Here is a 27087-nt window from a genome sequence, read left to right on the forward strand (position 1 = left end):
GTTAAACGCCAGGCTGGTGCCCATTTCTGGCGTTTAACGCCAGATTCTTGCCCTTTCCTGGCGTTTAACGCCAGTCTGGTGCCCCTTTCTGGCGTTAAACGCCCAGAATGGTGCCAGACTGGGCGTTAAACGCCCAACTGCTAACCTTACTGGTGTTTAAACGCCAGTAGGTTCTTCCTCCAGGGTGTGCTGTTTTTCTTCCTGTTTTTCATTCTGTTTTTGCTTTTTCAATTGATTTTGTGACTTCTTATGATCATCAACCTACAAAAAACATAAAATAACAAAGGAAAATAGATAAAATATAATCATTGGGTTGCCTCCCAACAAGCGCTTCTTTAATGTCAGTAGCTTGACAGAGGGCTCTCATGGAGCCTCACAGATACTCAGAGCAATGTTGGAACCTCCCAACACCAAACTTAGAGTTTGACTGTGGGGGTTCAACACCAAACTTAGAGTTTGGTTGTGGCCTCCCAACACCAAACTTAGAGTTTGACTGTGGGGGCTCTGTTTGTCTCTGATTTGAGAGAAGCTCTTCATGCTTCCTCTCCATGGTGACAGAGGGATATCCTTGAGCCTTAAACACAAAGGATTCTTCATTCACTTGAATGATCAATTCGCCTCCATCAACATCAATCACAGCCTTTGCTGTGGCTAGGAAGGGTCTGCCAAGGATGATGGATTCATCCATGCACTTCCCAGTCTCTAGGACTATGAAATCAGTAGGGATGTAATGGTCTTCAATCTTCACCAAAACATCCTCTACAAGTCCATGAGCTTGTTTTCTTGAGTTGTCTGCCATCTCTAATGAGATTCTTGCAGCTTGTACCTCAAAGATCCCTAGCTTCTCCATTACAGAGAGAGGCATGAGGTTTACACTTGACCCTAAGTCACACAGAGCCTTCTTGAAGGTCATGGTGCCTATGGTACATGGTATTGAAAACTTCCCAGGGTCTTGTCTCTTTTGAGGTAATTTCTGCCTAGACAAGTCATCCAGTTCTTTGGTGAGCAAAGGAGGTTCATCCTCCCAAGTCTCATTTCCAAATAACTTGTCATTTAGCTTCATGATTGCTCCAAGGTATTTAGCAACTTGCTCTTCAGTGACATACTCATCCTCTTCAGAGGAAGAATACTCATCAGAGCTCATGAAAGGCAGAAGTAAGTCCAATGGAATCTCTATGGTCTCATTTTGAGCCTCAGATTCCCATGGTTCCTCATTGGGGAACTCAGTGGAGGCTAGTGCATGCCCATTGAGGTTTTCCTCAGTGGCGTTCACTTCCTCTCCTTCCTCTCCATATTCGGCCATGTTTATGGCCTTGCACTCTCCTTTTGGATTTTCTTCTGTATTGCTTGGAAGAGTACTAGGAGGGAGTTCAGTAACTTTCTTGCTCAACTGTCCCACTTGTGCCTCCAAATTCCTAATAGAGGATCTTGTTTCAGTCATGAAACTTTAAGTGGTTTTGATTAGATCAGAGACCATGGTTGCTAAGTCAGAGGGGTTCTGCTTAGGATTCTCTGTCTGTTGCTGAGAAGATGATGGAAAAGGCTTGCCATTGCTAAACCTGTTTCTTCCACCATTATTGTTATTGAAACCTTGTTGAGGTCTCTCTTGATTCTTCCATGAGAAATTTGGGTGATTTCTCCATGAAGAATTATAGGTGTTTCCATAGGGTTCTCCTAGGTAATTCACCTCTTCCATTGAAGGGTTCTCAGGATCATAAGCTTCTTCTTCAGATGAAGCATCCTTAGTACTGTTTGGTGCATTTTGCATTCCAGACAGACTTTGAGAAATCAAATTGACTTGCTGAGTCAATATTTTGTTCTGAGCCAATATGGCATTCAGAGTATCAATCTCAAGAACTACTTTCTTCTGATTAGTCCCATTGTTCACAGGATTCCTTTCAGAAGTGTACATGAATTGGTTATTTGCCACCATTTCAATTAGCTCTTGAGCTTCTGTAGGCGTCTTCTTCAGATGAAGAGATCCTCCAGCAGAGCTATCCAAAGACATCTTGGATAGTTCAGAGAGACCATCATAGAAAATACCTATGATGCTCCATTCAGAAAGCATGTCAGATGGACATTTTCTGATCAATTGTTTGTATCTTTCCCAAGCTTCATAGAGGGATTCTCCTTCCTTCTGTCTGAAGGTTTGGACTTCCACTCTAAGCTTACTCAATTTTTGAGGTGGAAAGAACTTTGCCAAGAAGGCATTGACTAGCTTTTCCCATGAGTCCAGGCTTTCTTTAGGTTGTGAGTCCAACCATGTCCTAGCTCTGTCTCTTACAGCAAAAGGGAATAGCATAAGTCTGTAAACCTCAGGGTCAACCCCATTAGTCTTGACAGTGTCACAGATTTGCAAGAATTCAGCTAAAAACTGATGAGGATCTTCCAATGGAAGTCCATGGAACTTGCAATTCTGTTGCATTAGAGAAACTAATTGAGGCTTAAGCTCAAAGTTGTTTGCTCCAATGGCAGGGATAGAGATGCTTCTCCCATAGAAGTCGGGAGTAGGTGCAGTAAAGTCACCCAGCACCTTCCTTGCATTGTTGTTGTTTTCGGCTGCCATGGTTTCTTTTTCTTTGAAGATTTCTGTCAGGTCCTCTACAGAGAGTTGTGCCTTAGCTTCTCTTAGCTTTCGCTTCAAGGTCCTTTCAGGTTTAGGGTCAGCTTCAACAAGAATGCCTTTGTCTTTGTTCCTGCTCATATGAAAGAGAAGAGAACAAGAAAATATGGAATCCTCTATGTCACAGTATAGAGATTCCTTGAGGTGTCAGAGGAAAAGAAAAATAGAAGGAAGAGGTAGAAGAATTCGAACTTAATTAGATAGAGTTCGAATTGTGCATTGAGAAGGAGTGATACTCCATAAATAGAAGGATGTGGGAAGAGAGGAAGAAATTTTCGAAAATCAAGTGAAATATTTTGAAAACATTTTTGAAAAACTTTAATTGATTTTTGAAAATCAAGAGTGGGAAAGAAATCAAGTAATTTTTGAAAAAGATTTTGAAATTAGAAATCAAAAAGATATGATTGAAAACTATTTTGAAAAAGATGTGATTAAAAAGATATGATTGAAAAGTTATGCTTTTAAAAAGATGTGATTGAGAAGATATGATTTGAAAAACATTTTAAAAAGATTTTATTTTAAAAATTAATGACTTGCCTAACAAGAAAAGATATGATTCAAACATTAAACCTTTCTCAACAGAAAAGGCAACATACTTGAAATGTTGAATCAAATCATTAATTGATAGCAAGTATCTTTGAAAAAGGAAAGAAATTGATTTTGAAAACATTTGATTGAAAAGATATGATTTGAAAAAGATTTGATTTTGAAAAACTTTGAAAACTTTAAAAAAAATTGATTTTGAAAACAAAATCCTCCCCCTTGTGCCATCCTGGCGTTAAACGCCCAGAATGGTGCACATTCTGGCGTTTAACGCCCAGTGCACTACCTTTTTGGGCGTTAAACTCCCAACCAGGCACCCTGGCTGGCGTTTAAACGCCAGTCTGTCCTTCTTCACTGGGCGTTTTGAACGCCCAGCTTTTTCTGTGTAATTCCTCTGCTGCATGTTCTGAATCTTCAGTTCCCTGTACTATTGACTTGAAAATAGAACCAAGATCAAATAAACAATGCATGCAAGACACCAAACTTAAATTTAGACACTAGACTCAAACAAGAAACATAAAATATTTTTGGTTTTTATGATTTTTATATATTTTTTTGTGCTTTTTCGAAAATTATATGAAAATAGAAATAAAGGTTTCAAAATTCTCAATTTGGATTCCAGGAATCATTGCAATGTTAGTCTAAGACTCCGGTCCAGGAATTAGACATGGCTTCACAGCCAGCCAAGCTTTCAAAGAAAGCTTCGGTCCAAAACACTAGACATGGCCGATGGCCAGCCAAGCCTTAGCAGATCATTGCTCCAATAGCAAGATTGATAGAAATCAACAAGCTCTTGTGATGATAAGTTGAAACCTCGGTCCAATGAGATTAGACATGGCTTCACAGCCAGCCAGACTTCAACAGATCATCATGAAACACTAGAATTCATTCTTAAGAACTCTGAAGAAAAATACCTAATCTAAGCAACAAGATGAACCGTCAGTTGTCCATACACGAAACAATCCCCGGCAACGGCACCAAAAACTTGGTGCACGAAATTGTGATCATCAATGGCGCCAAACACTTGGTGGGCTCATTGCAATCTCAACTCTCTATCACAATTCCGCACAACTAACCAGCAAGTGCACTGGGTCGTCCAAGTAATAAACCTTACGCGAGTAAGGGTCGATCCCACGAAGATTGTTGGTATGAAGCAAGCTATGGTCACCTTGTAAATCTTAGTCAGGCAGACTCAAATGGGTATAGATGATATATGAATAAAACATAAAGATAAAGATAGAGATACTTATGTATATCATTTGTGAGAGCTTCAGATAAGCGTATGAAGATGCTTTCCCTTCCGTCTCTCTGCTTTCCTACTGTCTTCATCCAATCCTTCTTACTCCTTTCCATGGCAAGCTTATGCAAGGGTTTCACCGTTGTCAGTGGCTACCTCCCATCCTCTCAGTGGAAATGTTCAACGCACCCTGTCACGGCACGGCTATCCAGCTGTCGGTTCTCGGTCAGGCCGGAATAGAATCCAGTGATTCTTTTGCGTCTGTCACTAACGCCCCACCTGCTAGGAGTTTGAAGCACGTCACAGTCATTCAATCATTGAATCCTACTCAGAATACCACAGACAAGGTTAGACCTTCCGGATTCTCTTGAATGCCGCCATCAGTTCTTGCCTATACCACGAAGACTCTGATCTCACGGAATGGCTGGCTCGGTTGTCAGGCGAGCACTCGGTTGTCAGGCGATCAACCATGCATCGTGCATCAGGAATCTAAGAGATAAACACTAGAGCCTTGTATGCTTATAGAAAAAGTGGTTTTCAGTCACTTTGTTCATAGGTGAGAATGATGATGAGTGTCACGGATCATCACATTCATCAAGTTGAAGAGCAAGTGATATCTTGGACAAAGAACAAGCGGAATTGAATAGAAGAACAATAGTAATTGCATTAATACTCGAGGTACAGCAGAGCTCCACACCTTAATCTATGGTGTGTAGAAACTCCACCGTTGAAAATACATAAGAACAAGGTCTAGGCATGGCCGTGAGGCCAGCCCCCCAAATGATCTAAGAACTAGATGTCCGAAGATTTTTTTTAAAATACAATAGTAAAAGGTCCTATATATAGAGAACTAGTAGCCTAGGGTGTACAGAGATGAGTAAATGACATAAAAATCCACTTACGGGCCCACTTGGTGTGTGCTTCGGCTGAGCATTGAAGCATTTTCGTGTAGAGACTCTTCTTGGAGTTAAACGCCAGCTTTTATGCCAGTTTGGGCGTTTAACTCCCATTTTGGTGCCAGTTCCGGCGTTTAACGCTGGGAATTCTGAGGGTGACTTTGAACGCCGGTTTGGGCCATCAAATCTTGGGCAAAGTATGGACTATCATATATTGCTGGAAAGCCCAGGATGTCTACTTTCCAACGCCGTTGAGAGCGCGCCAATTGGGCTTCTGTAGCTCCAGAAAATCCACTTCGAGTGCAGGGAGGTCAGAATCCAACAGCATCTGCAGTCCTTTCCAGTCTCTGGATCAGATTTTTGCTCAGGTCCCTCAATTTCAGCCAGAAAATACCTGAAATCACAGAAAAACACACAAACTCATAGTAAAGTCCAGAAAAGTGAATTTTAACTAAAAACTAATAAAAATATACTAAAAACTCAACTCAAACTACTAAAAACATACTAAAAACAATGCCAAAAAGCGTACAAATTATCCGCTCATCAGTCCTCAATAGGGAACTCCTTCTTGTTTGAAAGACGTCCCAGGAGGTCTTCCTCACTAGGATTTTCGTCCTTCTCCTCCCTTGTGCATTTGGCCATATTGATTACATCAATGGCCTTGCACTCTCCTTTGGGATTCTCTTCTGTATTGCTTGGGAGAATACTGGGAGGAGTTTCAATGATTTTCTTACTCAGCTGGCCCACTTGTGCCTCCAAATTTCTAATGGAGGATCTTGTTTCACTCATGAAACTTAAAGTGGCCTTAGACAGATTAGAGACTATGTTTGATAAGTTAGAGGGGCTCTGTTCAGAATTTTCTATCTGTTGCTGAGAAGATGATGGAAAAGGCTTGTTATTGCTTAGCCTGTTTCTTCCACCATTATTAAAGCCTTGTTGAGGCTTTTGTTGATCCTTCCATGAGAAATTTGGATGATTTTTCCATGATGAATTATAGGTGTTTCCATAAGGTTCACCCATGTAATTAACATCTGCCATTGCAGGGTTCTCAAGATCATAAGCTTCTTCAGAAGCTGCCTCTTTAGTACTGTTGGATACATTTTGCCATCCATTCAGACTTTGAGAGATCATGTTGACTTGCTGAGTTAACACCTTGTTCTGAGCCAATATAGCATTCAGAGCATCAATTTCAAGAACTCCCTTCCTTTGAGACGTCCCATTATTCACGGAATTCCTCTCAGAAGTGTACATGAATTGGTTATTTGCAACCATGTCAATAAGTTCTTAAGCTTCTGCAGGCGTTTTCTTTAGGTGAATGGATCCACTTGTAGAATGGTCCAATGACATTTTGAAAAACTCAGATAGACCATAATAGAATATATCTAATATGGTCCATTCTGAAAACATGTCAGAAGGACACTTTTTGGTCATCTGCTTGTATCTTTCCCAAGCTTCATAGAGGGATTCACCATCTTTTTGCTTGAAGGTCTGAACATCCACTCTAAGCTTGCTCAGCTTTTGAGGAAGAAGGAATTTATCCAAGAAGGCCGTGACCAGCTTATCCCAGGAGTCCAAGCTATCTTTAGGTTGTGAGTCCAACCATGTTCTAGCTCTGTCTCTTACAGCAAAAAGGGAAAAGCATGAGCCTGTAGACTTCAGGATCTACTCTATTCATTTTTACAGTCTCACAAATCTGCAAGAACTCAGTTAAAAACTGGTAAGGATCTTTAGATGGAAGTTTATGAAACTTGCAGTTCTGTTGCATTAGAGCAACTAATTGAGGTTTCAGCTCAAAATTATTTGCTCCAATGGTAGGAATGGAGATGCTTCTTCCATCAAATTTGGACGTTGGTTTAGTGAAATCACCTAGCATTCTCCTTGCATTATTGTTGTTGGGTTCGGCTGCCATCTCCTTCTCTTGTTCGAAAATTTTAGAAAGGTTTTCTCTGGATTGTTGTAATTTAGCTTCTCTTAGTTTCCTCTTCAGAGTCCTTTCAGGTTCAGGATCAGCTTCAACAAGAGTGTCTTTTTCCTTGTTCCTGCTCATATAAAAGAGAAGAGAAAAAGAAAAGGAAGAAGAATCCTCTATATCTGGACAAAGAGGATCCTTATTATTAGTAGAAGAAGAAAGAAATAAAAGTGGAGAATCCAATCACAAGGGTGAGGATAGAGGCAGTGATTGGAGATGAAGAGAGTTGAAGAGAAGTGTTAGTAAATAAATAAATAAATAGAAGAAGAGAAGATTTACAAGGTGACCATAGCTTGCTTCATAGCAACAATCTCCGTGGGATCGACCCTTACTCACGTAAGGTATTACTTGGATGACCCAGTGCACTTGCTGGTTAGTTGTGCGAAGTTGTGTTTATGCCATGGTATTGAGCACCAAGTCTTTGGAGCCATTACCGGGGATTATTTGAATATGGACAACAGTAGTGATCACAATTTCGTGCACCAAGTTTTTGGCGCCGTTGCCGGGGATTGTTCTTGTGTATGGACAACTGACGGTTCATCTTGTTGCTTAGATTAGGCATTTATTTTTTTCGAAATTCTTGAAGATGAATTCTAGAGTTTCATGATGATTTGCTGAAATCTGGCTGGCTGTAAAGCCATGTCTAATTTCATTGGACCGAGGTTTCAACTTATCATCACAAGAGCTTGTTGATCTTGCTTTTGGAGCAGTGATCTGCTAAGGCTTGGCTGGCCTCTGGCCATGTCTAGTGTTTTGGACCGAAGCTTTCTTTGAAAGCTTGGCTGGCTGTGAAGCCATGTCTAATTCCTGGACCGGAGTCTTAGACTAGCATTGCACTGATTCCTGGAATTCTCACTAAGAATTTTTATTTTCCCATTTAATTTTCAAAAAAACACAAAAAAATTAAAAAAAATCATAAAAACCAAAAATACTTCTTGCTTGAGTCTAGTGTCTCATCTTAAGTTTGGTGTCAATTGCATGCATTCATTCATGTGTCTTAAGGATCTTCAAGTGATTCTTGATGATTTCTTACTCTGATCTTTGAATTCTCTTGACTTGAGTGTTTATGTGTCTCATATGCATTCTTATTAGTGTCAGTAGTATACAAACTGCTAAGTTTGGTGTCTTGCATGCATTGTTATTTGATTCTTGTTACATTTTGATTATTAAAAATCCAAAAATATTTTTAATTTGTGTCTTTGCAAGTCAATAATACAGAGAATTGAAGATTCAGAACATACTGCAGAGGAATTATACAGAAAAAGCTGGGCATTCGAAAATGCCCAGTGAAGAAGGCAGACTGGCGTTTAAACGCCAGCCAGGGTACCTGGTTGGGCGTTTAACGCCCAAAAAGGGTGCATTTTGGGCGTTAAACGCCAGAATGGATACCATTCTGGGCGTTTAACGCCAGGATGGTGCTAGGGGGAAGATTTTGTTTTCAAAATCAATTTTTTTTCAAGTTTTCAAAGTTTTTCAAAATCAAATCTTTTTCAAATCATATCTTTTCAATCAAATGTTTTCAAAATTAATTTCTTTCTTTTTTTCAAAGATACTTACTAACAATTAATGATTTGATTAAAACATCACAAGATTGTTACCTTTTCTGTTGAGAAAGGTTTAAATGTTTCAAATCATATCTTTTCTTGTTAGGCAAGTCATTAATTTTTAAAATCAAATCTTTTTAAAATTGTTTTCAAATCAAATCTTTTTAAAAATTGTTTTCAAATCATATCTTCTCAATCACATTTTTTAAAAAAAAAACCAATCATACCTTCTTAACCACATCTTTTTCAAAATAGTTTTCAATCAAATCTTTTTGATTTCTAATTTAAAAATCTTTTTCAAAAATCACTTGATTTCTTTTTCACTTTGAATTTTCGAAAATTATCAATCAAATTTTCAAAATGTTTTCAAAATCTTTTTAATTGAATTTTCGAAAATTCTCTTCCCTCCTTCTCACATCCTTCTATTTATGGAGTACCACTCCTTCTCAATGCACAATTCGAACCTTATCTAAGTAAAGTTCGAATTCTTCTTCTCCTTCTTCTTTCTATTTCTCATTTCCTCTGACACCTCAAGGAATCTCTATACTGTGACATAAAGGATTCCACATTTTCTTGTTCTCTTCTCTTTCATATGAGCAGGAGCAGAGACAAAGGCATTCTTGTTGAAGCTGACCCTGAACCTGAAAGGACCTTGAAGAGAAAGCTAAGAGAAGCCAAAGCACAACTCTCTTTAGAGGACCTGACCGAATTCTTCAAAGAAGAAGACATGGCAGCCGAAAACAACAACAATGCCAACAATGCAAGGAAGGTGCTGGGTGACTTTACTGCACCTACTCCCGACTTCTATGGGAGAAGCATCTCTATCCCTGCCATTGGAGCAAACAACTTTGAGCTTAAGCCTCAATTAGTTTCTCTAATGCAACAGAATTGCAAGTTCCATGGACTTCCAATGGAAGATCCTTATCAGTTTTTAGCTGAGTTCTTGCAAATCTATGACACAGTCAAGACTAATGGGGTTGACCCTGAGGTCTACAGACTGATGCTATTCCCTTTTGCTGTAAGAGACAGAGCTAGAATATGGTTGGACTCTCAACCTAAAGATAGCCTGGACTCTTGGGAAAAGCTAGTCAATGCCTTCTTGGCAAAGTTCTTTCCACCCCAAAAATGGAGTAAGCTTAGAGTGGAAGTCCAAACCTTCAGACAGAAGGATGGAGAATCCCTCTATGAAGCTTGGGAAAGATACAAACAATTAATCAGAAAATGTCCCTCAGACATGCTTTCTGAATGGAGCATCATAGGTATTTTCTATGATGGTCTCTCTGAATTATCCAAGATGTCCTTGGATAGCTCTGCTGGAGGATCTCTTCATCTGAAGAAGACGCCTACAGAGGCTCAAGAGCTCATTGAAATGGTTGCAAATAACCAATTCATGTACACTTCTGAAAGAAATTCTGTGAACAATGGGACAATTCAGAAGAAAGGAGTTCTTGAGATTGATACTCTGAATGCCATACTGGCTCAGAACAAGATATTGACTCAACAAGTCAATTTGATTTCTCAAAGTCTGTCTGGAATGCAAAATGCACCTGGCAGTACTAAGGAAGCTTCATCTGAGGAAGAAGCCTATGATCCTGAGAACCCTTCAATGGAAGAGGTGAATTACCTAGGAGAACCCTATGGAAAATCCTATAATTCTTCGTGGAGAAATCACCCAAATTTCTCATGGAAGAATCAAGAGAGACCTCAACAAGGTTTCAACAACAATAATGGTGGAAGAAACAGGTTTAGCAATGGCAAGCCTTTTCCATCATCTTCTCAGCAACAGACAGAGAACTCTAAGCAGAACCCCTCTGACTTAGCAACCATGGTCTCTGATCTAATCAAAACCACTCAAAGTTTCATGACTGAAACAAGGTCTTCCATTAGGAATTTGGAAGCACAAGTGGGACAGCTGAGTAAGAAAATTACTGAACTCCCTCCAAGCACTCTTCCAAGCAATACAAAAGAAAATCCAAAAGGAGAGTGCAAGGCCATCAATATGGCCGAGTTTGGAGAGGAAGGAGAGGAGGTGAACGCCACTGAGGAAGACCTCAATGGGCGTGCATCAACCTCCTCTGAGTTCCCCAATGAGGAACCATGGGAATCTGAGGCTCAAAATGAGACCATAGAGATTCCATTGGACTTACTTCTGCCTTTCATGAGCTCTGATGAGTATTCTTCCTCTGAAGAGGATGAGTATGTCACTGAAGAGCAAGTTGCTAAATACCTTGGGGCAATCATGAAGCTAAAAGACAAGTTATTTGGAAATGAGACTTGGGAGAATGAACCTCCCTTGCTCACCAAAGAACTGGATGACTTGTCTAGGCAGAAATTACCTCAAAAGAGACAAGATCCTGGGAAGTTTTCAATACCTTGTACCATAGGCACCATGACCTTCAAGAAGGCTCTGTGTGACTTAGGGTCAAGTGTAAACCTCATGCCTCTCTCTGTAATGGAGAAGCTAGGGATCTTTGAGGTACAAGCTGCAAGAATCTCACTAGAGATGGCAGACAATTCAAAGAAACAAGCTCATGGACTTGTAGAGGATGTTTTGGTGAAGATTGAAGACCATTACATCCCCACTGATTTCATAGTCCTAGAGACTGGGAAGAGCATGGATGAATCTATCATCCTTGGCAGACCCTTCCTAGCCACAGCAAAGGCTGTGATTAATGTTGATGGAGGTGAACTGATCATTCAAGTGAATGAAAAATCCTATGTGTTTAAGGCTCAAGGATATCCCTCTGTCATCATGGAGAAGAAGCATGAAGAGCTTCTCTCAAATCAGAGACAAACAGAGCCCCCACAGTCAAACTCTAAGTTTGGTGTTGGGAGGCCACAGCCAAACTCTAAGTTTGGTGTTGAACCCCCACGTTCAAACTCTAAGTTTGGTGTTGGGAGGTTCCAACATTGCTCTGAGAAAATGTGAGGCTCCATGAGAGCCATCTGTCAAGCTACTGACATTAAAGAAGCGCTTGTTGGGAGGCAACCCAATGATTATATCTTATATATTTTCTTTTGTTATTTTATGTTTTTTTTGTAGGTTGATGATCATAAGAAGTCATAAAATCCATTGAAAAAGCAAAAACAGAATGAAAAACAGGAAGAAAAACAGCACACCCTGGAGGGAGATGTTGCTGGCGTTCAAACGCCAGTAAGCCTAGCAGTTGGGCGTTTAACGCCCAGTCTGGCACCATTCTGGGCGTTTAACGCCAGAAAGGGGCACCAGACTGGCGTTAAACGCCAGAAAAGGGCAAGAACCTGGCGTTAAACGCCAGGAATGGGCACCAGCCCGGCGTTTAACGCCAGAAATGCCTCAAAACGTGATTTTGAGTGCCAATTGGTGCAGGGATGACTTTTCCTTGACACCTCAGGATCTGTGGACCCCACAGGACCCCCACCAACCCCACCACCACTCTCTCTCTTCTTCCCCCATTCACCAATCAACTCATTACCTCTTCCCCAAAACCCCTCCACCTATCAAATCCCATCTTTCTCTTCACCACTCACATCCATCCTTCATAAAACCCCACCAACCTCACCCTTCAAATTCAAACCACTTTCCCTCCCAAACCCACCCATAATGGCCGAACCATCACCCCCTCTCTCCTATATAAACCCTTCTTCACTCCTTCATTTTCACACAACCTAAACACCACTTCTCCCCCTCTTTGGCCGAATACACCACCATTCCCTTCTCCCTCATTCTTCTTCTTCTACTCTCTTCTTTCTTCTTTTGCTCGAGGACAAGCAAACATTTTAAGTTTGGTGTGGTAAAAGCGTTGCTTTTTCGTTTTCCATAACCATGTATGGCATCCAAGGCCGGAGAAACCTCTAGAAAGAGGAAAGGGAAGGCAAAAGCTTCCACCTCCGAGTCATGGGAGATGGATAGATTCATCTCAAGAATGCATCAAGACCACTTCTATGAAGTTGTGGCCTTGAAGAAGGTGATCCCCGAGGTCCCCTTTTCACTCAAAAAGGGTGAATATCCGGAGATCCGCCATGAGATCCGAAGAAGAGGTTGGGAAGTGCTTACCAACCCCATTCAACAAGTTGGAATCATGATGGTTCAAGAGTTCTATGCCAATGCATGGATCACCAAGAACCATGATCAAAGTGTGAACCCGAATCCAAAGAATTATCTTACTATGGTTCGGGGGAAATACTTGGATTTTAGTCCGGAAAGTGTAAGGTTGGCATTCAATTTGCCCATGATGCAAGGAGATGAACATCCTTACACTAGAAGGGTCAACTTTGATCAAAGGTTGGACCAAGTCCTCACAGTCATATGTGAAGAGGGCGCACAATGGAAGAGAGATTCAAGAGGCAAGCCGGTTCAATTGAGAAGGCATGACCTCAAACCCGTGGCTAGAGGATGGTTGGAGTTCATTCAACGTCAATCATTCCCACTAGCAACCGGTCCGAAGTTACTCTAGACCGGGCCATCATGGTTCATAGCATCATGATTGGAGAAGAAGTGGAAGTTCATGAGGTTATAGCCCAAGAACTCTATAAAGTGGCGGACAAGTCTTCCACCTTAGCAAGGCTAGCCTTTCCTCATCTCATTTGTCACCTCTGTTATTCAGTTGGAGTTGACATAGAAGGAGATATCCCTATTGATGAGGACAAGCCCATCACCAAGAAAAGGATGGAGCAAACAAGAGACCCCTCTCATCATGAGATCCCTGAGATACCTCAAGGGATGCACTTTCCTCCACAAGACTATTGGGAGCAAGTAAACACCTCCCTAGGAGAATTGAGTTCCAACATGGGACAACTAAGGGTGGAGCATCAAGAACACTCCATCATCCTCCATGAAATTAGAGAAGATCAAAGAATCATGAGGGAGGAGCAACAAAGACAAGGAAGAGATATTGAGGAGCTCAAGCACTCCATAGGATCTTCAAGAGAAAGAAAGAGCCGCCATCACTAAGGTGGACCCGTTCTTTGATTTCCTTGTTCTTTATTCTTCTGTTTTTCGAATTTTATGCTTATGTTTATCCATGTTTGTGTCTTGTGATCATTAGTGTCTTAGTGTCTATGCCTTGAAGTTATGAATGTCCTATGAATCCATCACCTTTCTTGAATAAAAAGTGCTTAATTGAAAAAGAAAGAATTGCATGAATTTTAAATTTTATAACAGTTTAATGATTTTGATGTGGTGGCATTACTTTTGTCTTCTGAATGTATGCTTAAACAGTGCATATGTCTTTTGAATTTGTGGTTCATGAATATTGGCTCTTGAAAGAATGATGAAAAAGGAGACATGTTACTGAGGATCTGAAAAATCATAAAAATGATTCTTGAAGCAAGAAAAAGCAGTGAATACAAAAAAAAAAGAGAAGCAAACGAAAAAAAAAAAGAAAAATGAAAAAGAAAGAAAAAGAAAGAATAAAGTTGTGATCCAAGGCAATAAGAGTGTGCTTAAGAACCCTGGACACCTCTAATTGGGGACTCTAGCAAAGCTGAGTCACAATCTTAAAAGGTTCACCCAATTATGTGTCTGTGGCATGTATGTATCCGGTGGTAATACTGGAAGACAGAGTGCTTTGGGCCACGGCCAAGACTCAATAAGTAGCTGTGTTCAAGAATCATCATACTTAACTAGGAGAATCAATAACACTATCTGGATTCTGAGTTCCTAAAGAAGCCAATCATTCTGAGTTGCAAAGGATAGAGTGAGATGCCAAAACTGTTCAGAGGCAAAAAGCTAAAAGCCCTGCTCATCTAATTAAGAGGTAATAACCAATTCGGTACCCGAAAGATTCAAACGCTGACAAAATAGTACCTGACTTTTGTTATTGGCAAAATAGTCCCTAAAAGATTTTAAAATTTGACAAGCGTGTCTCCGAGCTCGCCGGAGCAAATCTCCGTCAAACACAATGCTGACATGGCCACCGTATTTTGGTGACATGGCAAACCACCCCCAAACCCTAAGTCCTCCCTTCCCAATGCAGACTCCCCCTCCATCTCCCTCCCCATCGCAGCCCTCTCCTACCCAACGCAACCCCCTCCCCCTCCATCCCCATCGCAGCCCCAACGCACACTCCCCCTTCCCTTTCTCTCCCCATCGTAGCCCCTTTCACTTTTCCTCCCCATTGCAGCCCCCTTCCCTCTCCCTCCTATCGCAGATCACATAAAGGCACAAATAGAAGTATGCACAATAGAATACAATATCACAATTCAAATTATAATCTACCAATACCATTTGTGTTTTTTCTAAATGTATTACACTATTCCATCAATTACATTAAAAAAAGAAGAAAAAGAAAAATTCACCTACAAACCCCCTAAATTTCTTACCAAGATGATCATGTAAAGCACTCTTATCAATCCCTTAGTGATGGTAACTCTTGCAAACATAGTAGAAAACTTTCTGCGCCAACAATCCCACCAAATTCACAATGACCAACACACCCACAATAACCGTGAAAAACTGCAGAAACGAGTTCTCTGTATCAACTGCTATAATAAGCAAAATCAAGAAAATCACAAGATAAAGTTACAGATGAACATCGAAAGCGTAACCCAGAGGTAAGTGATGAACAAACGCTTGAAGATTTTGGGAATTGCAGAAATGTTGGAGGAAAAAGAGACAACTTTGTTGGTATAGAGGGAAGTAACGGTAAAGACGGCGACAGTGGAGATGAGAGAGAAGGCGAAGAGGAAGAAAAGGTAGCAAAATTTTTGTGGTCTCTTTGAAATTGAGATGATTCTCTCAAGATTTCTGAGATGTTCAGAAATTGTAGCTTCTTTGGTGCTAGATCCATTATTCCTCTTTCTTCTTCTTCTCTGATCTAAGAGAGAGAGAATCAAAAGTTTTGGTTTGTGGTTGTTTTGAAAGGATGGAATTTTGAGATATTAGATTTTTGTTCTTTTTCATTGCAGAAATGAGATGAGATGAGATGAGAGGGAAGGAGAGGGAAGGAGGCTGTGATGGGGAGGGAAAGGGACAGGGGGCTACGATGGAGAGAGGGGGGAGGGATTAGGGTTTGGAAGGTGGTTGCCAGGTCACCATGGCCATGTCAGCATTGTGTTTGCCGAAAATTTACTCCGGCAAGCTCGATAATACGCTTGTCAAATTTTAAAATCTTTTAGGGACTATTTTGTCAATAACAATAGTCAAGTACCAAAATGTCAGCGTTTGAATCTTTCGGGTACCGAATTGGTCATTACCTCTCTAATTAATACTGATCTTCATAGATGTTTTTGGAATTCATTGCATATTCTCTTCTTTTTATCTTATTTGATTTTCAGTTGCTTGAGGACAAGCAACAATTTAAGTTTGGTGTTGTGATGAGCGGATAATTTATACACTTTTTGGCATTATTTTTAGTATGTTTTTGGTAGTTTTAGTTGAGTTTTTATTATATTTTTATTAGTTTTTAGTTAAAAATCACTTTTCTGGACTTTACTATGAGTTTGTGTGTTTTTCTGTGATTTCAGGTATTTTCTGGCTGAAATTGAGGGATCTGAGCAAAAATCTGATCCAGAGACTCAAAAGGACTGCAGATGCTGTTGGATTCTGACCTCTCTGCACTCGAAGTGGATTTTCTGGAGCTACAGAAGCCCAATTGGCGCGCTCTCAATGGCGTTGGAAAGTAGACATCCTGGGCTTTCCAGCAATATATGATAGTCTATACTTTGCCCAAGATTTGATGGCCCAAACTGGCGTTCAAAGTCACCTCAAGAAATTCCAGCGTTAAACGCCGGAACTGGCACCTAATTGGGAGTTAAACGCCCAAACTGGCATAAAAGCTGGCGTTTAACTCCAAGGAGAGTCTCTACACGAAAATGCTTCATTTCTCAGCCCAAGCACACACCAAGTGGGCCCGGAAGTGGATTTTTATGTCATTTACTCATCTTTGTACACCTTAGGCTACTAGTTTTCTATAAATAGGACCTTTTACTATTGTATTAGATATCGGGGTAGCTACCTTCGTGTTTTATGCTATCTTAGATCATTTGGGAGGCTGGCCATTCGGCCATGCCTAGACCTTGTTCTTATGTATTTTCAACGGTGGAGTTTCTACACACCATAGATTAAGGTGTGGAGCTCTGCTGTACCTCAAGTATTAATGCAATTACTATTGTTCTTCTATTCAATTCCGCTTGTTCTTTGTCCAAGATATCACTTGTTCTTCAACTTGATGAATGTGATGATCCGTGACACTCATCACCTTTCTCACCTATGAACAAGGTGACTGACAACCATTCTTGTTCTACAAGCATCTGAGGCTTAGTGAATATCTCTTGGATTCTTTAATCGGAATCTTCGTGGTATAGGCAGGACCTGATGGCGGCATTCAAGAGAATCCGGAAGGTCTAACCTTGTCTGTGGTATTCTGAGTAGGATTCAATGACTGAATGACTGTGACGTGCTTCAAACTCCTAGCAGGCGGGGCGTTAGTGACAGACGCAAAAGTATCAATGGATATTATTCCGGCCTGACCGAGAACCGACAGCTGAATTCCGCTATGCTGTGACAGAGCATATGCAAATCGTTTTCACTGAGAGGATGGGAGGTAGCCATTGACAACGGTGAAACCCTACACGAGCTTGCCATGGAAAGGAGTAAGAAGGATTGGATGAAGACAGTAGGAAAGCAGAGAGACGGAAGGGAAGGCATCTTCATACGCTTATCTGAAGTTCCTACCAATGATATACATAAGTATCTCTATCTTTATCTTTATGCTTTATTCATCATCTATACCCAATTGAGTTTGCCTGACTGAGATTTACAAGGTGACCATAGCTTGCTTCATAGCAACAATCTCCGTGGGATCGACCCTTACTCACGTAAGGTATTACTTGGATGACCCAGTGCACTTGCTGGTTAGTTGTGCGAAGTTGTGTTTATGCCATGGTATTGAGCACCAAGTCTTTGGAGCCATTACCGGGGATTATTTGAATATGGACAACAGTAGTGATCACAATTTCGTGCACCAGTCTGTCACTAACGCCCAGCCTTCAGGAGTTTGAAGCTCGTCATAGTCATTCAATTCTAGAATCCTACTCGGAATACCACAGACAAGGTTAGACTTTCCGAATTCCCATGAATGCCACCATCAATTCTAGCATATACCACGAAGATTCTGATTAAGGAATCCAAGAGATATGCGCCCGGTCTAAGGTAGAACGGAAGTGGTTGTCAATCACGTGCTTCATAGGTGAGAATGATGATGAGTGTCACGGCTCATCACATTCATCAAGTTGAAGTGCAACGAATATCTTAGAATAGGAATAAATCGAATTGGATGGAAAATAGTAGTAATTGCATTAAAACTTGAGGTACAGCAGAGCTCCACACGCTTAATCTATGGTGTGTAGAAACTCCACCGTTGAAAATACATAAGTAAAAGGTCCAGGCATGGCCGAATGGCCAGCCCCCCAAAACGTGATCAATAGTCTCCTAAGATGAATAATTAAATAAAACTGAGACCAAAGATATCTAATACACTAGTAAAAAGTTCTATTTATACTAAACTAGCTACTAGGGTTTACAGAAGTAAGTAATTGATGCATAAATCCACTTCCGGGACCCACTTGGTGTGTGCTTGGGCTGAGCTTGATCTATTCACGAGCTGAGGCTTCTCTTGGAGTTGAACGCCAAGTTATAACGTGTTTTGGGCGTTCAACTCTGGTTCGTGACGTGTTTTTGGCGTTTGACTCCAGAATGCAGCATGGAATTGGCGTTGAGCGCCAGTTTACGTCGTCTAATTACGAATAAAGTATGGACTATTATATATTGCTGGAAAACTCTGGATGTCTACTTTCTAACGCCATTAAGAGCGTGCCATTTGGAGTTCTGTAGCTCCATAAAATCTATTTCGAGTGCAGGGAGGTCTGATTCCAACAACATCAGCAGTCCTTTGTCAGCCTCCTATCAGAGTTTTGCTCAGGTCCCTCAATTTCAGCCAGAAAATACCTGAAATCACAGAAAAACACACAAACTCATAGTAAATTCCAGAAATGTAAATTTAGCATAAAAACTAATGAAAACATCCCTAAAAGTAACTAGATCATACTAAAAACTACCTAAAAACAATGCCAAAAAGCGTATAAATTATCCGCTCATCACTCACATATCCCAAATAAGCCAACCCTTTTAATTACCTTTGTTAACCACTTTGAGCCATTGTTAATTCCATTTATTCTATATTTTACCACATTACTAGCCTTAAGCAGAAAAACAATGAAAAATTTCAATTAAATCTTTGGTTAGCTTAAGATAGAATGTGTGTTAACTAAGTATGGGAAAATTGTGGGAATAAAGGGTAATAGGAGAATATGTCATGATGAAATAAAGGGAAATTGGGTACCTATTCATGTGAAACCATAAAAGAACATTACAAATCTATGTGCATTGATAAGCTATACAAAAAAAATTTCCTTTATACTAGTAAATAAGGGGACAAAATCACCCCAATGATAAGTCAGAGTTTAATACTCAATGCACATGTGATAAAATTAAAATAAAGGTTGATGCATGAATATGGAATGTGAAAAGGAGATTTTGGGTAGCTAAGATGAATGTTAAAATTATATAGAATATATGTATGTTAGGTGAGAGCTTAGGTTAATTAAAGATTCAATGTATAAGCTCACTTAGCCATATGTGTATCCTCACCCTTACCTTAGCCCCATTACAACCACAAAAAGATCTCATGATGTTTGCATGGGCATTTTAAAATTGTTGATTGGTTAGGTGAAAAATAAAATTTTTGAAAACATTATTAGAGAAGGATAGAGTGATTACCCCATATACTAGAGATGATTAGAGTGCACACGCACCAACAGTAACGGTTCAATGCTCAGTCCTGTATTCCCTGCTTTTACGAGCTATCTTCTTACAAATTTATCTGCTTTTACAATATGAATTGAATTAGTGAAATATGCCCCATTTTTGTCTTAGAGAACTTATCTATTTTTAATCATGTAGACAAATTCATATAGTTGCATTCATATGTATATAGGTTGCATTGCATGAGTCTTACATGTTCCTATTCATTCATATTTATCTCCTTCAACTTAGCATGAGGACATGCTAATGTTTAAGTGTGGGGAGGTTGATAAACCACTATTTTGTGATTTATATTGTGTTTAATTGTGTGGTTTTATCAGGTCTTCGCCCACTTATTCATATGATTTGCATGTATTTATAATTCCTTCCTAAAAATATTCTATGATTGAAAACTTGCTTCCTAAAGACCTTTTAGTTGTATATTTTTATTTTTCTTCGTACCATTCGATGCCGTGATCTGTGTGTTAAGTGTTTCAGGCTTCATAGGGCAAGGATGGCGTAAGGAATGAAGAGGAAGCGTGCAAAAATAGAAGGAACACAAGGAATTGAGGAGATGACTAGCGAGAAGTCACGCGGTCGCATGGCTCACGCGACCACGCGAAATGGAAGAAATCAGAGTGACGCGTTCGCGTGCCTGACGCGACCGCGCGGATTGGAAGCTGCACGAACGACGTGAATGCGTAGACGACGCGCACGCGTGGTACGAAAAAATGTTGAGTGATGCGATCGCGTGGACGACGCGGCCGCGTGACGTGCGCGATCTGCAGAATTACAAAAAAATTGCTGGCAGAGATTCTGGGCCGCATTTCAACCCAGTTTTCGGCCCAGATACACAGATTAGAGCCAGGGAACATGCAGAGATAGAGGAACAATTCATTCCACACAATTTCAAGTTTTTAGATCTAAATTTACTCCTCCCCTAGGTTTCTCACTTGAACATTCATAAATTAAGATTTTGAAGAATTTTGGCTTTAGCTTTTGAGAAGAGTCTACCTCCGGTACTGGTCATCATAGTTTGTTATTTACTTTTCATTTACTCTTTCATATTCTTAATTTGTCCAGAGTTGACATTGGATTATTTTTTATAGTTTATTAATACAAGACTATTTCTACTTTTAATTAATCTCTTTCATTATTATTTATTATGTATTCTAAATTTTTTTTTTACTAAAAGTACTAACGATCATGCAAGCAATCAAAGCAACAGAAAACAGAAGACAATAACATAAGAACGGAAGAGAAATAGAATGAAAGGAATTCAACCACCTCAGTTATGTTAGTGGTAATCTCATCATGAAGAACACTCATCTCCCTTTGGTGCTAGACAGAAAGGCCATAAGCAAAGCGTCAACACCAAACTTAAAGGTTTGCTTGTCCTCAAGCAAAGAAGAACAACAAACAGAGAGGGATATAAAAGCAATTAATATGATGAAAGAAGGATAAAAAGATAAAAGAGCAAGAGAGAATTAGGATTTGGGAGGGGGATGATCTGAAATCAGGCGCTGAGGTGGTTTAATTGGGCGTCGCATGCGACGCGTACGCGTGAGGCATGCGTAGGCATGGATCACACGAATTTCAAGCGACGCGTACGCGTCAAGGATGCGGAGGCATGGACGGCCAGGATGGGAAAATAATGCGTGGTGGGGCTTGTGCGCCCAGCATAGTTTCAGCCCCACACCAGCATAACTTTCTGGCTAAACACCTTTTACGCCGATTTTTCTAATCCACGCGTGCGCGTGCTTAACGCGTACTCGTGGAGTGCCAAAATCGCTATTGACGCGCACGCGTCATGGACGCGTATGCGTGAGCCAATTTGTGCACAAAGCACACTTCCTGCTCCCCTCTCGTGCAACTTTCTGCCCAAACACCCATTTACGCCGATTTTCAAGGTCACACATACGCGTCTGGGATGCGCACGCGTGGATGGATAAAGGCGCAAACGATGTGCACGCGTGAGGTACGCGTACGCGTGATCTTGTTTGTGCGTGAAGCACAGTTCCTGCGCTACTCTAGCGCAGCTTTCTGCCTTTTTCGTCTCTTCTTTCTCTCTTTCTCTCTCTCTCTCTCTCTCTCTCTCTCTCTCTCTCTTTTTGAATCTTCAGTTTCTGCTTATAAAATAGCTGCATGATCAGATAAAACTCAATAAGAATCAGATAAATAAGAAAACTACTACTACGAAAATAACTAAGGATACAAAATTATCAGGTTGCCTCCTGACAAGCGCTTCTTTAACATCACTAGCTTGACGGTCAGTTCTGCTAATTCAGCAGATGAGCAGACCTCTGGCAATCAATCTCGCCTCCAAGATAGTGCTTCAACCTCTGGCCATTCACTGTAAATTTCTTGTCAGAATTCTCTTCCTGTATTTCTACATAACCATATGGTGAAGCTCTGGTAACCACAAACGGTCCTAACTACCGGGATTTCAGCTTCCTTGGAAAGAATTTGAGCCTTGAATTATACAGAAGCACTCGCTGTCCTGGCTCAAAGACTCTGATGGCAATCTTCTTGTCATGTAATAACTTGGTTCTCTCCTTATAGAGCTTGGCATTCTCATAGGTCGAGTATCTGAATTCTTCAAGATCATTTAACTGGAGCATTCGCTTAATTCCTGCAGCTTCTAAATCAAGGTTCAGATACCTGATTGCCCAGTAAGTTTTATGCTCCAGCTCAACTAGCAAGTGACAGGCTTTGCCATAGACCAACTGATAAGGAGACATGCCAATGGGAGTCTTGTACGCTGTCCGGTATGCCCAGAGAGCATCATCAAGCTTCCTAGACCAATCATTTCTTGAAACACTGACGGTCTTCTCTAGAATCCTCTTAAGTTCCCTGTTGGAAACTTCAACCTGTCCACTTGTCTGAGGGTGATAGGGGGTTGCCACTTTATGACGGACTCCATATCTCTGTAGAAGAGAGTCCAGTTGTCTGTTGTAGAAATGGCTTCCTCCATCACTAATGAGTGTCCTCGGGACACCAAACCGGCTAAAGATATATATATCTGAAGAAAGCTCATGACCACTGGTGGACGAAATTATGATTCCTTTGTTATTGTATTTTGTAAAATTCATTGCTTTTTCAACTATGTGTGGACACAACTCCGTTCAACTTAACCAACAAGTGTACTGGGTCATCCAAGTAATACCTTACGTGAGTAAGGGTCGATCCCACAGAGATTGTTGGTATAAAGCAAGCTATGGTCACCTTGTAAATCTCAGTTAGGCAAATTAAATTGGTTTATGGATTTTCGAATAATTAATAATAAATAGAAAATAAAAAGGGATAGAAATACTTATGTAAATCAATAGTGGGAATTTCAGATAGGCGTGTGGAGATGCTGGAATCCTTTCGAATCTCTACTTTCTTTTTGCTTTCATCCAATCCTTCTTACTCCTTTCCATGGCAAACTGTATGTAGGGCATCACCATCATCAATGGCTACTTTTAATCCTCTCGGAAAAATGGTCCTATGCGCTGTCACTGCACGGCTAATCGTCTGGAGGCATCACCCTTGTTGATAGCTACATCCCATCCTCTCAGTGAAAATGGTCCAAATGCTCTGTCACAGCACGGCTAATCATCTGTCGGTTCTCAATCAGGTTGGAGTAGAATCCATTGATTCTTTTGCGTCTGTCACTAACGCCCAGCCTTCAGGAGTTTGAAGCTCGTCACAGTCATTCAATACCGGAATCTTACTCGGAATACCACAGACAAGGTTATACTTTCCGGATCCCCATGAATGCTTCCATCTATCTAGCTTATACCACGAAGATTCTGTTGGGGAATCTAAGAGATATGCGTCCGGCCTAAGGTAGAACGGAAGTGGTTGTCAGTCACGCGCGTTCATAGGTGAGAATGATGATGAGTGTCACGGATCATCACATTCATCAAAGTGTTGTGCAACGTATATCTTGGAATAAGAATAAAAGAGAATTGAATAGAAAGTAATAATAATTGTATTGAAGCTTGAGGTACAGCAGAGCTCCACACCCTTAATCTATGGTGTGTAGAAACTCCACCGTTGAAAATACATAAGTGAAAGGTTCAGGCATGGCCGAATGGCCAGCCCCCTAAATGATCAAAAGACCGAATGATCAAAGACTAAACAGTCTAAAGATTAAACTGTCAAAAGATGTCTAATACAATAGTAAATTATCCTATTTATACTAGACTAGCTACTAGGGTCTACATGAGTAAGTAATTGATGCATAAATCCACTTCCGGGGCCCACTTGGTGTATGCTTGGGCTGAGCTTGATCTATCCACGATCTGAGGCTTTTCTTGGAGTTGAACTCCAAGTTATAACGTGTTTTGGGCGTTCAACTCCAGATCATGACGTGTTTCTGGCGTTTAACTCCAGACAGCAGCATGTACTTGGCGTTCAACGCCAATTTACGTCGTCAATTTCCGAATAAAGTATGGACTATTATATATTGCTAGAAAGCTCTAGATGTCTATTTTCAAACGCCGTTGAGAGCGCGCCATTTGGAGTTCTGTAGCTCCAGAAAATCCATTTCGAGTGCAGGGAGGTCAGATTCCAACAGCATCAGCAGTCCTTTTGTCCGCCTTTTTTCAGAGTTTTGCTCAAGTCCCTCAATTTCAGCCTGAAATTACCTGAAATTACAGAAAAATACACAAACTCATAGTAAAGTCCAGAAATGTGAATTTAACATAAAAACTAATGAAAACATCCCTAAAAGTAGCTTGAACTTACTAAAAACTACCTAAAAACAATGCCAAAAAGCGTATAAATTATCCGCTCATCAACCACCTTGGCATCTATGGTGGGTAGAGCTACAGCTTCCACCCACTTGGACATATAATCAACTACCACTAGAATATAGTTGTTTGAATGTGAGGGTGGAAAGGGTCCCATGAAGTCAATACCCCACACATCAAATAACTCAACCTTAAGAATCTCCTGCTGTGGCATTTCATGGTTGGCAGGGAGATTCGTGGCTTTTTCACAACTGTCACAGTGCTTCACAAATGCTCTTACGTCCTTGAAGAGAGTCGGCCAGTAGAATTTGCTCTAAAGGACCTTTGTAGCTGTCCTTTCACCACCAAAGTGGCCTCCATAATCTGAACCATGACAGTGCCAGAGAATCTGCTGTGTTTCTTTATCTGGGACACATCTCTGGATGATACCATCTGAACACCTCTTAAAAAGATATTGTTCCTCCCAAATGTAGTACTTTGCATCCGTCAATAGCTTCTTTACTTGTTGTCGGCTGTACTCCTTTGGAATGAAATTCATGGCTTTATAATTTGCAATGTCTGCAAACCATGGAGCCTGCTGAATGAGAAACAACTGCTCATCTAGAAATGTCTCAATCACATCTGTGGGTGGTTGTACTCCTGCTTCAGGCTCAATTTTGGAGAGATGGTCAGCTACTTAATTTTTTGACCCTTTCTTGTCTTTTATCTCAATATCAAACTCCTGGAAGAACAACACCCATCTGATTAATCTTGGTTTAGAATCCTGTTTGGTTAGAAGGTACTTCAAAGCTGCATGATCAGTATAAATAATAACCTTAGAACCAAGTAAATATGACCTAAACTTATCAACAGCATACACAACAGCTAATAATTCATTTTCTGTAGTTGTGTAATTTTTTTGTGCATTATTTAACACATGACTGGTATAGTAAATGACATGTACAAGCTTACCATGCCTTTGTCCTAAAATAGATCCTATAGCAAAATCACTGGCATCACACATCAATTCAAATGGTAAATACCAGTCAGGGAGAGCTATAATGGGAGCAGAGGTAAGGTTTGCTTTCAGAGTTTCGAAAGCATGCAGACAATCAGAATCAAAGACAAAAGGAACATCAACAACCAACAGATTGCTCAATAGTTTAGCAATTTTAGAAAGTCCTTTATAAATCTCTTATAAAATCCTGCATGACCCAAGAAACTCCTGACTGCCTTAATATTTGCTGGTGGTGGTAATTTTTCAATTACCTCCACCTTTGCTCTGTCAACCTCAATCCCTACTTGAAATTCGGTGTCCAAGAATAATACCTTCTGTGACCATAAAATGGAATTTTTCCCAATCCAAAACAAGGTTTGATTCTTGACACCGTTTCAAGACAAGAGATAAATGCTTAAGGCAGGATTCAAAAGAATTACCAAAAACAAAAAAGTCATCCATAAATACCTTAATGAACTTTTCAACCATGTCAGAAAAAATTGAAAGCATACACCTCTGAAAACTTAATAGAGCATTACAAAGTCCAAATGGCATTCTCCTGTAGGCAAATACTCCAAAGGGGCATGTGAATGATGTCTTCTCTTGATCTTGAGGGTCCACTGCAATTTGATTATATCCAGAATATCCATCTAGAAAACGATAAAAAGCATGACCAGCTAACCTCTCAAGTATTTGATCAATGAAAGGCAGGGGAAATGATCCTTCCTTGTAGCAGTGTTGAGCCTCCTGTAGTCTATACACACTCTCCATCCTGTGATTGTTCTTGTAGGAATAAGCTCATTCTTTTCATTCTGGATCACTGTCATCCCTCTTTTCTTGGGAACTACCTACACAAGACTTACCCAAGGACTATCAGAAATAAGGTAAATAGTACCTGCTTCCCATAATTTCATTACCTCTTTTTGGACCACCTCTTTCAAGGTTGGATTGAGTCTCTTTTGCGGTTGCACAACTGGTTTAGCATCATCTTCAAGAAGGACCTTGTGCATACACTTGGTTGGACTAATCCCTTTCAAGTCACTAATGGTCCACCCAAGAGCTATTTTATGGCTCTTGAGCATTGAAACAAGCGCCTCTTCCTCTTCAGGCTTCAGAGAAAAGCTAATAATCATTGGATATGAATCATTTTCACCCAAGAACACATATTTTAGAGAAGGAGGTAAAGATTTGAGCTCAAGCTTGGGGGCTTCTGGTGCACGAAATTGCAATAACACTTTTGCAATCCCGCACAACTAACCAGCAAGTGCACTGGGTCGTCCAAGTAATACCTTGCGTGAGCAAGGGTCGATCCCACGGAGATTGTCGGCTTGAAGCAAGCTATGGTTATCTTGTAAATCTTAGTCAGGATATCAGAAATTATCAGGATTGATTGTAAAAAGCAAAAGATCATGAAAAAGGTACTTGTTTTGCAGTAATGGAGAACAGGCTGAGGCTTTGGAGATGCTCCATCTTCCGAATCTCTGCTTTCCTACTGTCATCTTCATCAAACACGCAAGGCTCCTTCCATGGCAAGCTGTATGTAGGGTTTCACCGTTGTCAATGGCTACCTCCCATCCTCTCAGTGAAAATACGTCCCTGATGCTCTGTCACAGCATAGGCTAATCATCTGTCGGTTCTCAATCAGGCCGGAATAGAATCCAGTGATTCTTTTGCGTCTGTCACTAACGCCCCGCCTTCAGGAGTTTGAAGCACGTCACAGTCATTCAATCATTGAGTCCTACTCAGAATACCACAGACAAGGTTTAGACCTTCCGGA

The 27087-nt window shown here is 40.5% G+C and overlaps 1 protein-coding gene and 3 non-coding genes across 4 annotated transcripts; 2 read left to right on the forward strand and 2 right to left on the reverse strand.

Moving 5' to 3' along the window:
• Nucleotides 1–2066: 2066 nt before the first annotated feature.
• On the forward strand, nucleotides 2067–2170 carry LOC130942713 (small nucleolar RNA R71). Its single transcript, XR_009071273.1, has one exon. It is a non-coding gene; the product is annotated as a small nucleolar RNA R71 (small nucleolar RNA).
• Nucleotides 2171–6704: 4534 nt separating this feature from the next.
• On the forward strand, nucleotides 6705–6808 carry LOC130942638 (small nucleolar RNA R71). Its single transcript, XR_009071203.1, has one exon. It is a non-coding gene; the product is annotated as a small nucleolar RNA R71 (small nucleolar RNA).
• Nucleotides 6809–9944: 3136 nt separating this feature from the next.
• On the reverse strand, nucleotides 9945–10052 carry LOC130943187 (small nucleolar RNA R71). The gene has a single exon (XR_009071716.1). It is a non-coding gene; the product is annotated as a small nucleolar RNA R71 (small nucleolar RNA).
• An 11978-nt stretch (nucleotides 10053–22030) lies between these two features.
• Nucleotides 22031–26443, reverse strand: LOC130939695 (uncharacterized). Its single transcript, XM_057867786.1, has 3 exons — nucleotides 26174–26443; nucleotides 24657–24908; nucleotides 22031–22522 (listed from the first exon to the last, which is right to left on the reverse strand). The coding sequence occupies exons 1-3, from the start codon at nucleotides 26441–26443 to the stop codon at nucleotides 22031–22033; spliced, it is 1014 nt and encodes a 337-aa protein (XP_057723769.1).
• Nucleotides 26444–27087: the final 644 nt, after the last annotated feature.

The sequence above is a fragment of the Arachis stenosperma genome, chromosome 7 (assembly GCF_014773155.1).
Source record: "Arachis stenosperma cultivar V10309 chromosome 7, arast.V10309.gnm1.PFL2, whole genome shotgun sequence".
In the NCBI taxonomy this organism is placed as follows: Eukaryota; Viridiplantae; Streptophyta; class Magnoliopsida; order Fabales; family Fabaceae; genus Arachis; species Arachis stenosperma.

Coding starts and splice junctions, on each gene's coding strand:
- LOC130939695 (XM_057867786.1), bottom strand. CDS start 26,443: ATGATTATTAGCTTTTCTCTGAAGCCTGAAGAGGAAGAGGCGCTTGTT. Junction 24,909..26,173: donor TTATTTCTGATAGTCCTTGG/GTAAGTCTTGTG, acceptor CTCATTCAGCAG/GCTCCATGGTTTGCAGACAT. Junction 22,523..24,656: donor GTGAAAGGACAGCTACAAAG/GTCCTTTAGAGC, acceptor TCTCTTCTACAG/AGATATGGAGTCCGTCATAA.